This window comes from Bombus flavifrons, chromosome 11, assembly GCF_040668555.2.
Source record: "Bombus flavifrons isolate JBK064 chromosome 11, iyBomFlav1_principal, whole genome shotgun sequence".
Lineage (NCBI taxonomy): Eukaryota > Metazoa > Arthropoda > Insecta > Hymenoptera > Apidae > Bombus > Bombus flavifrons.
This window is the reverse complement of record NC_138452.1, coordinates 5,943,823-5,957,517: the sequence shown is the minus strand read 5'-3', so window position 1 is coordinate 5,957,517 and position 13,695 is coordinate 5,943,823. Positions and strand designations below refer to the sequence as shown.

Here is a 13,695-nt window from a genome sequence, read left to right as displayed (position 1 = left end):
CACCTATCGCGGCAGGGCGATCGTCTGAATTAGTTTTTTTACTTTGATACCGTCTTTACTGCGACCATTCGCCGTTTGCTGACCTAAAGTATTTGTGAGCTACACTGTATAACAAAAAGTACGCGTTGTAAAGTGACTGTATATACAAAAATAAATTATGCGATTATCTTGAGCGTCGTGTTTTTCTACCCTCTACTCATTTTGTTTTATTGGTAGATTTACATTTTTTTATATTTAATACATAAGAATCTTCGCTTCAGTTATTAATTTATTATAAAAATTCCATCGAATAATTTTTTTCGAATAAAATTTCATCGAATAATTAAAAATATTTTAGCAGACACAAATCAAGCTAATACTTGCAGTCAAACGAAATTACCCAGGGGATTAAACTATCGCTACAGAATACATTTTCGGTCGCTAATGATATTCAGTCGTCAGACTCTGTGATTCTCCTATTCCATTTAAACTCCTTCTACACCTGGATCCTCGACTCTAAAGTTGCCAAGATATTGTAGATGACATTAACTTGCAGTAGCACGATCGCACAATTTTGGAGATATAGCTGGTGTGATCAATTTCAAGTTTATTAGATTCTCCGTGCGAGAATGTCTATTCCGTAGACACGCGTACATGGCAATGTCAGTCTTCAGATCGTAGAAATCGATGTTAACGATGTCAAACTTGTAGGACACGACAGCAGCAACCATAGATCCGTCAAGTCTGCATCGACCAAGATCCGTCAGAATGGATGCTTAAAGCTTTGGTATTACTCGATACAATAAAGCATTGAATGATTAGTAGACTATAGATATTTAAGAAGATTCATTTTTTACAGTCATAAGTCATAACTTATCATGTCAACTCGTCATCTATATGTCGGATTAACGTTGGGGATAGGATCGTGGGCGTTTGATGAATCTTTATTGGAATTAGCCATCGTTATGGTATAAGAAAGGTACGGTTTATTAACACAAGTATCGATACCACAGACTTGACAATCAATCACGGCGATTTGGCTTGCGCGACACTAGTGACAATGTCCTTAGGTTCGATAACGAATCCACGGTCCACGGGATGACGAATGCGATGTGATCTACGAATGACTCCACGTACAAGTAAAACTTATCTGCATAAACTCCAAAAAAATCCAAGTGGAACTGCCCTTATGTATTCCTCTCCCCACCTCTCGAGTCAATCTTTGTTTTTAAGGAGAGCCATATAATCATTCTATACCACTGTCAGGTACACGTTCCTCCCGTGACTGTGGCTATGTTCAGTGACCCGCTATGTCATTTAGGGCCTAAGCCCATCGTTATAAAGCCAGATTGGAACATTAAAACTATTTCTTTCTTCTTATTTTTATTACTTACGTGTAGCTATAGTAAAAGTCTGGACTAAGGTATTGGGGTTTCCCAACATTCCAGATGGGAAGTTGCCCCCTCCCGACATATATAATTTAAAATAACTCTTAGCGTCAAGATATCAGAACGATTATCGATTAAACTAAAAATTATTTTTACTTGCTATTACTACGTGGTCCTTTATCATATGTTAGCGAATGTACTATCTGAATTATTATCCAAATTAATTACTATACTAGATTCTAATACATTTTCCCTAGCTATCTGTCTAAAACTTTTGTTACACCTGTAAATTTCCAGTCACTTTTATGATACTTGTATTATACCTGTGGTGAAAGTTCTGAAATGAAATCCACCTTGCTGGGTTCCAACATTTCAATTGTGCTAAGGAATTTGAAAAACCTCCTCAAAAGCGGGAATAATTACCATCAATAAAATTCACAGTTTGTATACCTGAGCACTTATCATGATTGGATATTTCTTGTTCAGGTAACTTGACTGACCTGACTAACCACGTTCAACTAATAACGTACTCGTAAATACATCATCATGCATGTCAGACGTTTACATAGATTATTTCATGTATCTAATATCGGAATAATAAATAAGGCTAAGAATGTTGAGTAATGTCAATGTTACAATAATAGAACAGTATTAACATATCTATCAATATATTGATTAAGTTGGACAATCCAGTGTCATTTATATTTAAACACAATACGTATCATGATTATTGTTTTTATTCTAAAAGTTACATTTCTTACAATGTTGTACACTTAATTGACTTATTATACAATTTTAAAGATATATCACTGATACGCAACAGTGTAGTCGATTCGCTTATAAATATAAATATCAATATGCTTATAAATGAATCCGTAAATTTGAGTATTCATATACGCAATCTAACTGGTTTTTATATGAAATTTCATCGACTCTACGTACGATTGTATATACGTTTCCACATTGAGTATAATCACAGGATTTGTAGTAATCATTCAACTGTTTCAACTTATAGTCCATATAGTTTAGATAATCGAAACTGGCGGAATCAGTAGAGTTGGATTTTTCTTTCACTTTTTCCAACTCTAACTTCTTTGCATTTTTGTATTGTCTTGCAGTGTTCCTTAAGCAAAGATCAGACTGGCAAATATTCATCCAGGAACGCGAGACCTGCGCAGCACGCAGAAGCGACTCAGGATCGAGCTTTCGCAGTATTAACTGCGACACCTCTGGAGGAAGCTTGGAAATGAAGTCGACCTTTTGCTCCGAAGGCTGGAAGGTATTTAAAAGCAAGTCCAAAATCTTCATATTGTCAAGCTCGACGGATAAATCGGTAAAATGATGGAACTTGCACTGGTTCAGCGATGTATGCCGCTACTAATCGTATTTCTGTAACAAAATAGTTCTGTAATCTATAATTGTTACATTTATGCTAAAAGATAAACATTGTCACGTTGTACTACTTAGTATGCTCACTACGTAATTTTCTTTGTAATATATATTGCAAAAATGATAATTTATTTCTGTCTGTCTACAAAATATTCATTTTGTGATAATTCAGTACCTGAATATTGCGTTTTATTTTTTACGTTTGATACTCTACCGCTATAAACATGATATAAAAAATATCAATCAAATTATACAGGTAAGATCATATTATCACCACGGCTAAGTATACTAACAATTTTCTAGCTGCGCGTGGTATTCATATCAGAGAAAAGGAGGACAAGTTGAAAGAATTTTCGCAATTGCATAAGAGAGATTAACTTATTAATTGAAATAACTGAAAACTGAAATTACTATACAAATTGATCGTTGAAGATTGCCCTATATCCTCTTCTATTGAAAAATCAACTACGAAACAACCGATAAATTTATTCAAGTTTTTACTTCGTAAAAATAATACGCGTTGGGAATAGACTATCGCTATATGTATATACTGACGATCTATTTATTGGATTGTAACATAAGTTTGGCTGAACTCAATATTTTTCCTTATTCGATCGAACTTATTCATGTTACAAGCCAATAGATAAATACAGTGAATAACAGGTCAGAAAATGGAATCTGACGATTTTCGCAAGTATGTCATTTGTAGGAATCGTTTGTCGTAACTTACCTTTGATATTGCCGTAATCGACACAGTGTTTTCGACAGCCGATCGTTTTGCCGTGACAGTATCTCGATCTTTTCACGATTCGAGATCAGCTGCTGCGTCATGTCCAACACAGGATCATCTTCAGGCTTCAAAATGGTCTCTTCTTGAATCGTTTTATCCGTATCACTGTCACTGACGTCTTTGGTACTCTCGTTATCTTTCTTAATTGAGACTATCAAACGTAAAGATGCGATTTCTTGCTGAAGTTTCTCGGCCGTTTCCTTGTACTCTTCCTTCAACTGAAGTAAATAATGTATAACTATAGTGACTTATTTATTTGATAAATTTATTTATAATGATAGATTTATTTACGATGATTCCAACACGAAACTATGATTATTTAACTAGAGCTATTTCCCAATGTAGTAATGTAATATAACTAAAACAACTAAATTGGTACAACTAATTCACTTCTGAGTGAAAACTCACAACTCACCACAAACTCGCAACAATCGGTAACCAATAACTCGTAACGACTCGTGATCAACTCCTAACGAAGTTCAACAAACGACTAACGACTAACGAGTAACGACTAAGTTATTTTCTTCACCAAAACGTCCTTTTATACCAGTCTTAGTACTCCTACCATGCCCACGTATTTCACAGGTATTGTTGACCCAAAATGATCACGTGGAAGGATAATACTTACCTATTATCCTAAAACTACGGGTCCATTGGGATTTTACAACCTTTCCGACCTATCAACACTTTTACTTTTCCCTGCATTGTAGTTAATTGGCTTAATAAAAGTTTGTACTTCATGGGATAGATTTATGACACTTTACTATTTCATTACAAAAGTTGCTATCTTATGACACAATTTTATAATTCAGTTTACTATTCTATTACAGAGACTAACGTTTAAGGTTTGTACTGTGACCATTTCCAAAGCTGACTAGTAAATTCGTTAATGCGAAATTGGAACTGAAATGTTTGATCGATGGAAAGCGGCGAAAATAGAATGGAGTTTTTGTCGACGAAGCAGTAAACTTTCAATCATCGAAAGCCACAGAGTAAATAACGAAGCAGGTAGTTTACGTGCAAGATTTGCAGCATTGTTGTAGGTCAGTTCGTACCCTTCTTCCGATAATCTCTGAAAACATTTCTTTTCAATTGCCATAGTAAATTGAACATCAGAAAATAAACGAAGTTAACACCTTTACGAATAACACTTTTTATATCCAATTTTCGAACGTCTTAATGACTGCATGGAATACAGTACGTTATCATTAGATTTTTATACTAACGGATTTTTATGCAAATTTTCTTCATATTGCATACGTTTTGCGTATTTTACGTAAACGACATAAATGAATATGTTACATATTTTTTGCCAAGATGAGTTTTATTTGCAACAATTTATGACTCGTGATACCCGTATCATAACTGCCGTACAATCAATTTATATCAGATATAACCATGCAGAACAATTTGAATTCGTAATATGCACTTTAAGAAATGTGCACAATAACGGAAATCAAATAAAATTGAATTTTATACCCATTTATGCTACGCAATTGATAAATAGGGGAAAAATGTATTTGGAAGAAAAATCTTGGTTACGATGTAATATCGAAAGTTTCAAAAATTCTAGATACGAGATAAGTACGAGAATAGATACATCCATAGAAAGACCAGAAAATGACCTGGCACGATACTGGAGCTAATTTAAATATGTACATTTCGGTTCTGTGACCTAAAAGGATTCTTTTCAGCCTATAAATAATTTTTTTCACACAGCAGATACGTATAATTTACGACAAAAATATTTTAAGAACTATTATTATTTATTTTAACGTAGATTATGATAACTAACTATTGATACACACGAGCGCCATTCATATTTCGTAAATATAAATATTTCCCACATATAAGCTGAATATTTAAAATATAAAAATCCGCGGTCTAGCTACCATGATATTAATTTCAAAAAAATGATGTTCGTAGTAAGCCGTAATAAAATTAAATTAAGCCGTAAAATTGACACTCAGCCATAGTTGATCGTAAATTTCCCTGAACTCGTATAAATTGATTTAACCGAACAGCAGATTAATTCACGAGAATTTGGTCCTGTATATAGGCTATGTAGCGACCGTATAGTATGCCGACATCGGCTTAAACAGCAAGCAATTTCTATCGTCTGTTGTATCATTAACGCATCATACATAACAAAGCAGTTAACAGCCTTAATTAATAACCGAACAGCTGGTGCAAATAGGTGAAACGGAACTTTGGTGACCCTCGGTACAAATTAAGTGGTATATAACGCCGTAAAGGCGTAGGCTATTGAATCTGATAAAATTTCTCGAACAATGTCCATTGCTTATGCTTATCCTAAACATACAACGAGCCTGGATACCTTTACCTTAGTATCTTTACCTTTACTTGAGTAAAGTGGTTTACTACTTGATTTAGTAAATTATCGTAATTATTACCATAATAATGATTATTACCATAACGAAATTATTACCATAATAATGTTTATTACCATAACGTAATTATTACCATATCCGAGACGTTCAGAAATAGAACCTAAAGACCCTTGTTTCATTTACTACATATTCCTTGCAGACATCCTTGACATCCCTTGCATATTCTGCAGATTTTTGCAATTTCTAATGGTAACCAATCGATCTACAATTTCATAGTCCGCCATTATTTCAAACTACGATATCTCACGTGTCTAGATGGTCATCGATGAACGCCATCTCCTCGCTTCGATCTACTCTGTACTGGATGAGAAATCGCAATCGCATGTATCGTATGGTCCAACTCACCGATTCGTTTTCCTTTCTCGATTCGTCTAGAAGTACTCGGGAACCTCGTTCTGTCTCGAGATACGCATCACGAGTGTCGACGATTTTCTTTCGGAGTCCGATCACGGTCTTCTCCAGCTCCAATTTGCTCTCGGCCAGCGTAACCGCCTGACTTTGCAAAATGTTATATTCGCCGGCTGCAATGAACGTTCGAAAATAAGACTATTCCCCGCCGTGGTATCCGTGGATTCGTTCGCTTCCGTTCATCGTACGATGCCGCCTGTCAAATTTCGTTGGAAAATCTCGTTCCTCCGACGAAACGAGAAACGAACTCCTCTTCACGTTCCGATACACAACACGGCACTTCCTTCTGTGCGTCCGCGCTTTTTTATACTTACCCAGCATCGACATCTGTCTGCGAATATCCTCCAGGGTTTCTTCCAACGTCTCGTTTTGTCCCTTCAAAGCTGCAGTACACCGTATTTCCCTTTCGCGCTCTTCTTTCGCTGTAAATCAATGTTCGAGTAAATAGGTCACCTCGCTGGGTTTAATGCTAATTAGTATCGTATAGAGTAGGTCATTAGCCGCAATCAGTTGTTCGATAGGTAAGATAGGGGCAGTTTGTGTTTATCAAAATATTCTCGAGTTCTTATAATATCCGCTAGTATTTCTTCAAAATGAAAGCTGCAGTGATAAATAGCAGATGACTTCGGTATTAAAGAACCTCGATAAAGAATTTTCTCATTACATTACAACGCAATCATATTATCTGGTTTCTAAAAGTAATAAAACCGCCTACAATTAGAGAGAGGAAAAAGGTAATCCTCGATGTAAATTTTCTTTTATCACAGTCTAACAAAACATATCTGATGTCCCTTTGACTTCAAATAATACAATTCTTCGCTTCGCGTATTCCATTCTAACGTTCTCCGTTTATCATTTTTTTGCTTCCGTGGAAATAAAATTTATTTTATTTATTTCTACCATGATTACGGATTAATTACTACACCGTCCATTCATGATATTTTTCTTCTCTTTAGAGCTTTAAACGTCTCATAACGTTTTCTATTCCGTACTCTCGCTTTACAAACGAGCAACAGATCTCGCGTTCCTATCGTCTGCTATTCACCGGACATTCATAAATCGTTCTCGATCGATTACTGAACCGTATCCGCCTGGCTGCGGTGGCACGGCAGAAAAATTCCTCGATCGAATTTCCCGTGGGGTAATCGACCACGATCACTCCCATACGTATTACATACATTCCGAGCAAATCAATGCCGCCTATCGATTTGCTTCGCTGGAAGCTGCGATACCCGACAACCGTATCACATCGACCAAGTCTCAGAGCTATTTAGAATTTAATCGATAAAACGACTTCCGATACATCGTGCTCGATTTCCACTCGGAACCTATTAAAAGGAAAGAACAAGACGACTTTATAGAAACGAACGAAAGGAACGAGGCAAAAGAGAAAAGGAAGAATCGGGAAAAGCCATCGTCTGGGGGTTGATGACGATCAGTAAACGGAGTATCTAGCTAGGAAACCTGCCGTTTTCTAGTTGAGCCTTTAACTCCGAGTTTTCAGCCTGCAATGCGTCCGTTCGTTTTTCTTGCATCGTCAAACTGGTCCGTAGCTCTCGAATCGTTTGGTCGTGATCTCGTCTGGCGTCCTGTATTCTCAAATTGCTCGTCTTCACCATAGTCAGCGCCGTTTCGACGTCTGTTTCTATTCCCTTCGTCAGCCTGCTCATCACGGCCCATTGAGTCTTCTCGTAAATGTCGTTCCTGCATTCGTCTCTGGAACAATCGCGATCCGTGTCAACGAGCACAGGTAGCACGTATGTTTACCCGAACTCACTGTTTTATTAGTTTATTCGCGAAAGGATGCATCTTGCGCCGGAGCTTTATAGCACCCTGAGAGACGTTGTAACTTGTAACTAGATTATCTATCGCGAGAGAGAAAATTTCTGGATGTTCTTTATCTTTTGGGATGGGTGGATTGTACGAGAATTTGTTTTCCTCTCATTTTATAATAGAAGTGAAAATGGTTGCTGTTAACGCGAGAGTAAACTCTTGTTTCAGGCTATCCGTTGCAGTTTGTACTTTTCTTCCAAGAGATGCAGTGATATTAAGGGCATACATAATACAAAATGATGTGAAATGTATAACGTGCATATTTTACTGAGATTACTTTTTTTTTAATCGTTTTCAGCTACCGGAGAGTACATTTAGCTTTTAACATTTATTTTAAACTCATAAAGAGTGAAATAAAGGAAGATGTACTAGCATTATATGTTAATATAATATTAGGTATATAATAAAATTTTGGAACTTTTCGGAAAGCGTGGTACGTAAATTATGAGCTAAAATGTGCTAAAACGGAATTAAAGTGTAGTTTACATTTAAGAGAAATAATTTATCTCCATTTTCAAATCCAGGGAACCAACTATAGGGCCTTGAAAAAATTAATTATGCATTTTTACAGAAAATTCTACTATTTCTAAACGCTCGAAGCATTCTAAAAGTTCCAATTAATGTAACATGTATTTCGCACATAAGATATCGCCCTCCTAGTTTACGTTTATGCTTGTACGTTATGTGTGACGAATCGCACTCACCTTTCTATAGTGGCGACAGAAATTAATTTGTTTTCTATGAATACGCGCTCGATCGCATTTATCGCCTGAAGAATAGCCGTTCCAGCTAGCGTACAACTCTCACAATAATTCACGCTGCTGCTTGCTTGAGAACTCTGGGATACTTTGCTCGTGAAGGAATCCCGCGCTTCATCCTTGCTATTTTTCACCTGTTGACATGCCGCTATTTTTCGGCAACTTCCTCCGATGGAATGGTAAGGAAATTTTTACGATCTCCATCGTATACGCGATTTGAGAAACGTGCACGTCTCTTCCTTCCACTCTTATTCTCCCCTTTATTCGTTACATTTCTCTTTCACATTGCTACTTTCACCCTTTATGTTTTAATTTCTTCTTCCTTTTTCGTTTCACCTTTCTACTCTTTGTCCGACTATTTCACATTCCTTTATTGTATTCACACACGTGTAACAATTAAAAAGTTAAAAGTGCTTTCACGTTTGGTGTTAAAAGATATGAAAAGTATCTGATTCTTGTAACTCAACGTTTCTCGAAATTAATTAATTAACTCAATAGATCCTTTGTAGGAATCATCTTTAAACACTTGACTCGTGAGCGTATACATTTGTAAAGCGTCGAACAGGAAAAACGTTTGGAAAGAAATTTTTGAGATAAGAAATAGTCGTTTACTATCTAAAATGTAGTCGTTTTATAATTAACCTAACTTTGCGCTTAAAGTCTGTCGCGGACTCAAGATAATTATATCGGATTAATTTTTTTCGTTAATAGATTCACTTTGTGTTTAAAATATTCGAATCCCTCTTTGATACGCGAATCCCTTTTTTCCATTCTCGTATTCTCGATCGTTTTAAAGAACGAACCTTTTGTACGGCACGAGAGTTTATTAAGGATAAAGCGCCTAATTGTCTATGAACATTTGTTAGAATATAATATTTCGTCTAAAAGCGATTGGAAAGTGAATAACTTTTTCTATCTCTGAAAAATGTAAATCCTCGATCGAGAGAATAGTAACAAATTTGAATATTTCTCCAGGAGAAGTGGAAAACATTGTTACTCTGAAATTTGATTCGTTCAATGGAACTGTCCTTTGTTTTTCACGAAGAATCTGTGTTTTAGCATTTATTCGACTAACCATATGACGAGATATCGAGTCAGGTATTGTCTTCAACCGATTCCAGACAAGTCGCAATAGACTGGCTAACGAAATTTGATTCGATCGACTGACGCAGGTCACTTCTCTGAAAAAGTTTTCCACGAACGGAAATTTGTCCATGAATTCCACGATCAAGCGTAGAACAAAATGAATTCTGGAACGAAGGTTTCCCTTTAGCTAATAATAATTTAACGATTCAAATGGAATAATTTTGGATAAATGATGTGGTGAAAATGATTACGTTTAAAAGTCATTTCATGTCTCGCTTGATATCTTCGGCTCGTTAAACACTTTACGTAAAATATGCTATCTTAAACACAACGAAACGATTTCGTCGATACAAAAAAAAAAAAAAAAGAAAAAAGAAAAGAAAAGAAGTATTCAGAGAACGTAAATCACCCTAACTTCGGAATAGCCTTGGACGTTAAAACACGAGTAATGAGTTGTTCAATTGGAAATGGCTTCGCGAGGCAACCAAGTGCACCGAACGTTTCGTTGCATTTCGCCCGAAAAGCAGTTCGTTTCTTTTGACTGTACCACGATTACGAAACATTTGCACGCCTAATTGAATCGTGTGAATCAGTACCGATAAAACTTTGGCGAAATTCGCCTTTCATCGGGTAACTCCTTCGCGAAAAGACAGGAAAGGGGGGAAAATTTTTTTAATCGTCGCGTATCGTCATTTTGTTCGTGTGGTGGATGAATTTATGCAAATACACAACAAAGTACGACCGAAGAAGGAAATAGAATGGGGAAAAAGTGTAAAACAACCTGTCGTAAGCTAACTCCAGAAGAAGAATATAGAATTCCCCTGCGGTTCCGTCGTGCTCCTTCACAATTTCCATGGCATTTATGTCCTTCGCGGTTTTCGTCGGGAATTTCCATGACAGATGTTCGATATCGCCAAGCCAGGAATATATCTCGTTCGAGACATGTACACACTCCCTGATATCCGCGATGATTGACGTTACTAGAAGCTTGTTCAGTTTCGGCATGATTTCGAAACGTTGCGCAACAATAGCTCGCAAAGGTTAAGATCGTGGATCATCGTGAATACTGTTCAAAGTCACAGCGCCGTGACCGGTTCGATTGATAAATATCTCGTGGGATAGGTAGAGATTTATTGATCGCTCTGTCTCCTTCGTACGTATTAGCGACGACAACGTCCTTGTTATTACGTGCAAGGAAAATTGAAATATCCTATGGAATTTTAGTTGGAACTTTGTTAAAGAATCTTCTTTACTAATGTAAATGTACTATGTTCTTTCGTACGTATTTCAACAACAGTTTCCATTACACATTTATTAATAAAGATTTCCGTTCTTTTCCAGAATATGAACCATTATTATTCAATGTGAAATTACGAATAATTAGAAGATCTGTGATAATTTAAATCGAAGTGCTTCTTGACATATGTTAAATTTACATGTTTTCGATATGTACATATTTGCTTGTCAGTATCTTTATTTTCGTTTAATTGCGATTTAATAAATTCCTAATAGTAAAGCACGCTGCACGGTCTATATGTTATGCAAGAAGTTAGTGATCCATAACCGTAGATTCGTGTCGAAACGATATGCAAAGGAATATTCGGAAAAACATTTACCACGGATTATCCCTGACCCGCGCGTCCCTTGCTACGAAAGTAAAATATTCAAAATTGCCTTTGTTATTACGCTTTCTATTTTCTTGTTATTCTTATTATTATGCGCATAAAATTTCAACACATTTGCTCTATCTCATTAAAATACATTTCCTGGAGAGAAACAACAATATGACTGTTACGTCGCCTAAAACATCGGCGCTGCAGCTCTCGCGACCGGGCAGCCGACGGCCTGCGTAACGTAATTACGACCCTCAATAAACCTAAGGACCCACCATAACTTGTCTGTTTCTTTGTATTGTGTCAACATGTATTGTGTCTTCATTCAATCTGTTGTCCTGAAGGATTTCTTAAGCCTAAAAATATTTTCGACGCACTAATCGACGAATAGCTATCTATTAAAACAGGCTGGGTTTTCCCATGTACAAGGTCACTCACGAACCAAGTTGGTTCCCCTCACTTTTCCTAAAGAACAGTGTGAATAACGAATCCGCGTTCTTCATGCAAAGGGCACACCCACACCGAACTTTCTTCCGTGCTAGCCTAAGAGCGACAGGTCAGTAGAAAAAAATAACGTCTAATTCTAAGTACAACGCTAGAGGAATACCACTCGTATCAATTATGTTAGTCGGTCATCGGACCTATCGAATATTCACTTCCTTTATCAAGTATTCTCTAGTGTTACTTCTACTCACATATTACAATCAACTATAAGAGCCTTGCTCTATTATTCATATCTTCTTCTTATTATTCTTATCTATCTATTATCTTATTCTATTATTCTTATCTTCGTGCGACCAATTGCTATCTACGATTTATATCTACTCAACAGTGTAGTTTAAGTGTTGGAAATATATATATTTTATAATTCTGTGAATCACAGTGTTATATAAACTTAATCACCCCTATTATCCTAACGGAAACAGGGGATCGATCAACTCGTAGTGTCGATTAGTACAATCGTAACGGGAATTTACGACTCCCGTTGACGTCTCCCCTCGCGATTGCGTCTCCCCGCGATTGGTCGAAATTACAATGACGTTCTTTCAATTTGATCGAAATTGTTAACATCAAATTTGCTATTATATATATCGTTGTTATTTCTCGTCTTAGAAATCCACGAGATAAAATAGCGAAAAGCTTTTATCCTACGGAAATCGAAGGGTTGAAACGGTAGACGATTATATGTATCTACATGTCAGAAGCAGAAATTTTTCATATAAGTTGAGAATAGGTGGCACCATAACTTTTATTTATTTTTTATTTAATATTTTTATTCTTTTCACTTGTATCATTCACTATCTAAATTTTCCAGAAAAGAATTCATTAATATCCTCTTGACCTTGCCTCTTAACAGGTAAATATTTCCTCTAATTACGTTCTAAATTAACTTATCGTAAGGATAGGTTTTACGTTCCCATTTCTTTCATATAGCTATATTTATTTAAACGATTAGCCTTTCGGTAGCATACCGAATAGAAATCCACCTAATCTTCTTCAACGTAATTTATTCGTCGAAAGGAAGTGGAATTCAATACGTTCCTTCCCTCCGTCTTATCGAAATTGTAAATCAGCCGGCATCCGTAACTTCATTCGGAAACGTGTAAGTATAATTGTTCCTTCGAGGCGAACTTGTGCCAAGCGATTTAATCGGGAAAACTTTGCAGGTGGATAATCTGCGGAGTTCTTACAGTCGTTTCTAGCTCTTTGATGAAGTCGCAAGCACGTTAATCTATCCGCGATTTTCCAGATAAAATCTTTACCAGACCAGACACGGATCATCGAGATTGAAACGGAGTATCGACTTACATCATTATCGATATTCATGCGAGTATTAGATTGCCAGCTAATGAGACTGTCGAACAAATTAGAACGCTTCTGCTGTACAAAACTTTGATAGGATTTGCGAAATTTCCAATAACGAACAGTTATCAAGAACGCGATTTTATTCATGAAAAAGAGAAGGTAAAGTTGGTAACAAATATTGAGAAATATTAACGTTTGACGTTATAAAATTGCTTGTTACTATAATTTTTGTCT

General features: G+C 36.3%; 1 protein-coding gene across 1 annotated transcript; it reads right to left on the bottom strand.

Moving 5' to 3' along the window:
* Positions 1-2,593: 2,593 nt before the first annotated feature.
* LOC138185040 (ERC protein 2-like) lies at positions 2,594-9,477 on the bottom strand. Its single transcript, XM_069123630.1, has 6 exons — positions 8,903-9,477; positions 7,834-8,081; positions 6,680-6,787; positions 6,303-6,478; positions 3,487-3,764; positions 2,594-2,756 (listed from the first exon to the last, which is right to left on the bottom strand). The coding sequence occupies exons 2-6, from the start codon at positions 8,033-8,035 to the stop codon at positions 2,726-2,728; spliced, it is 795 nt and encodes a 264-aa protein (XP_068979731.1). The 5' UTR covers positions 8,036-8,081; positions 8,903-9,477; the 3' UTR covers positions 2,594-2,725.
* Between the last annotated feature and the right edge of the window lie 4,218 nt (positions 9,478-13,695).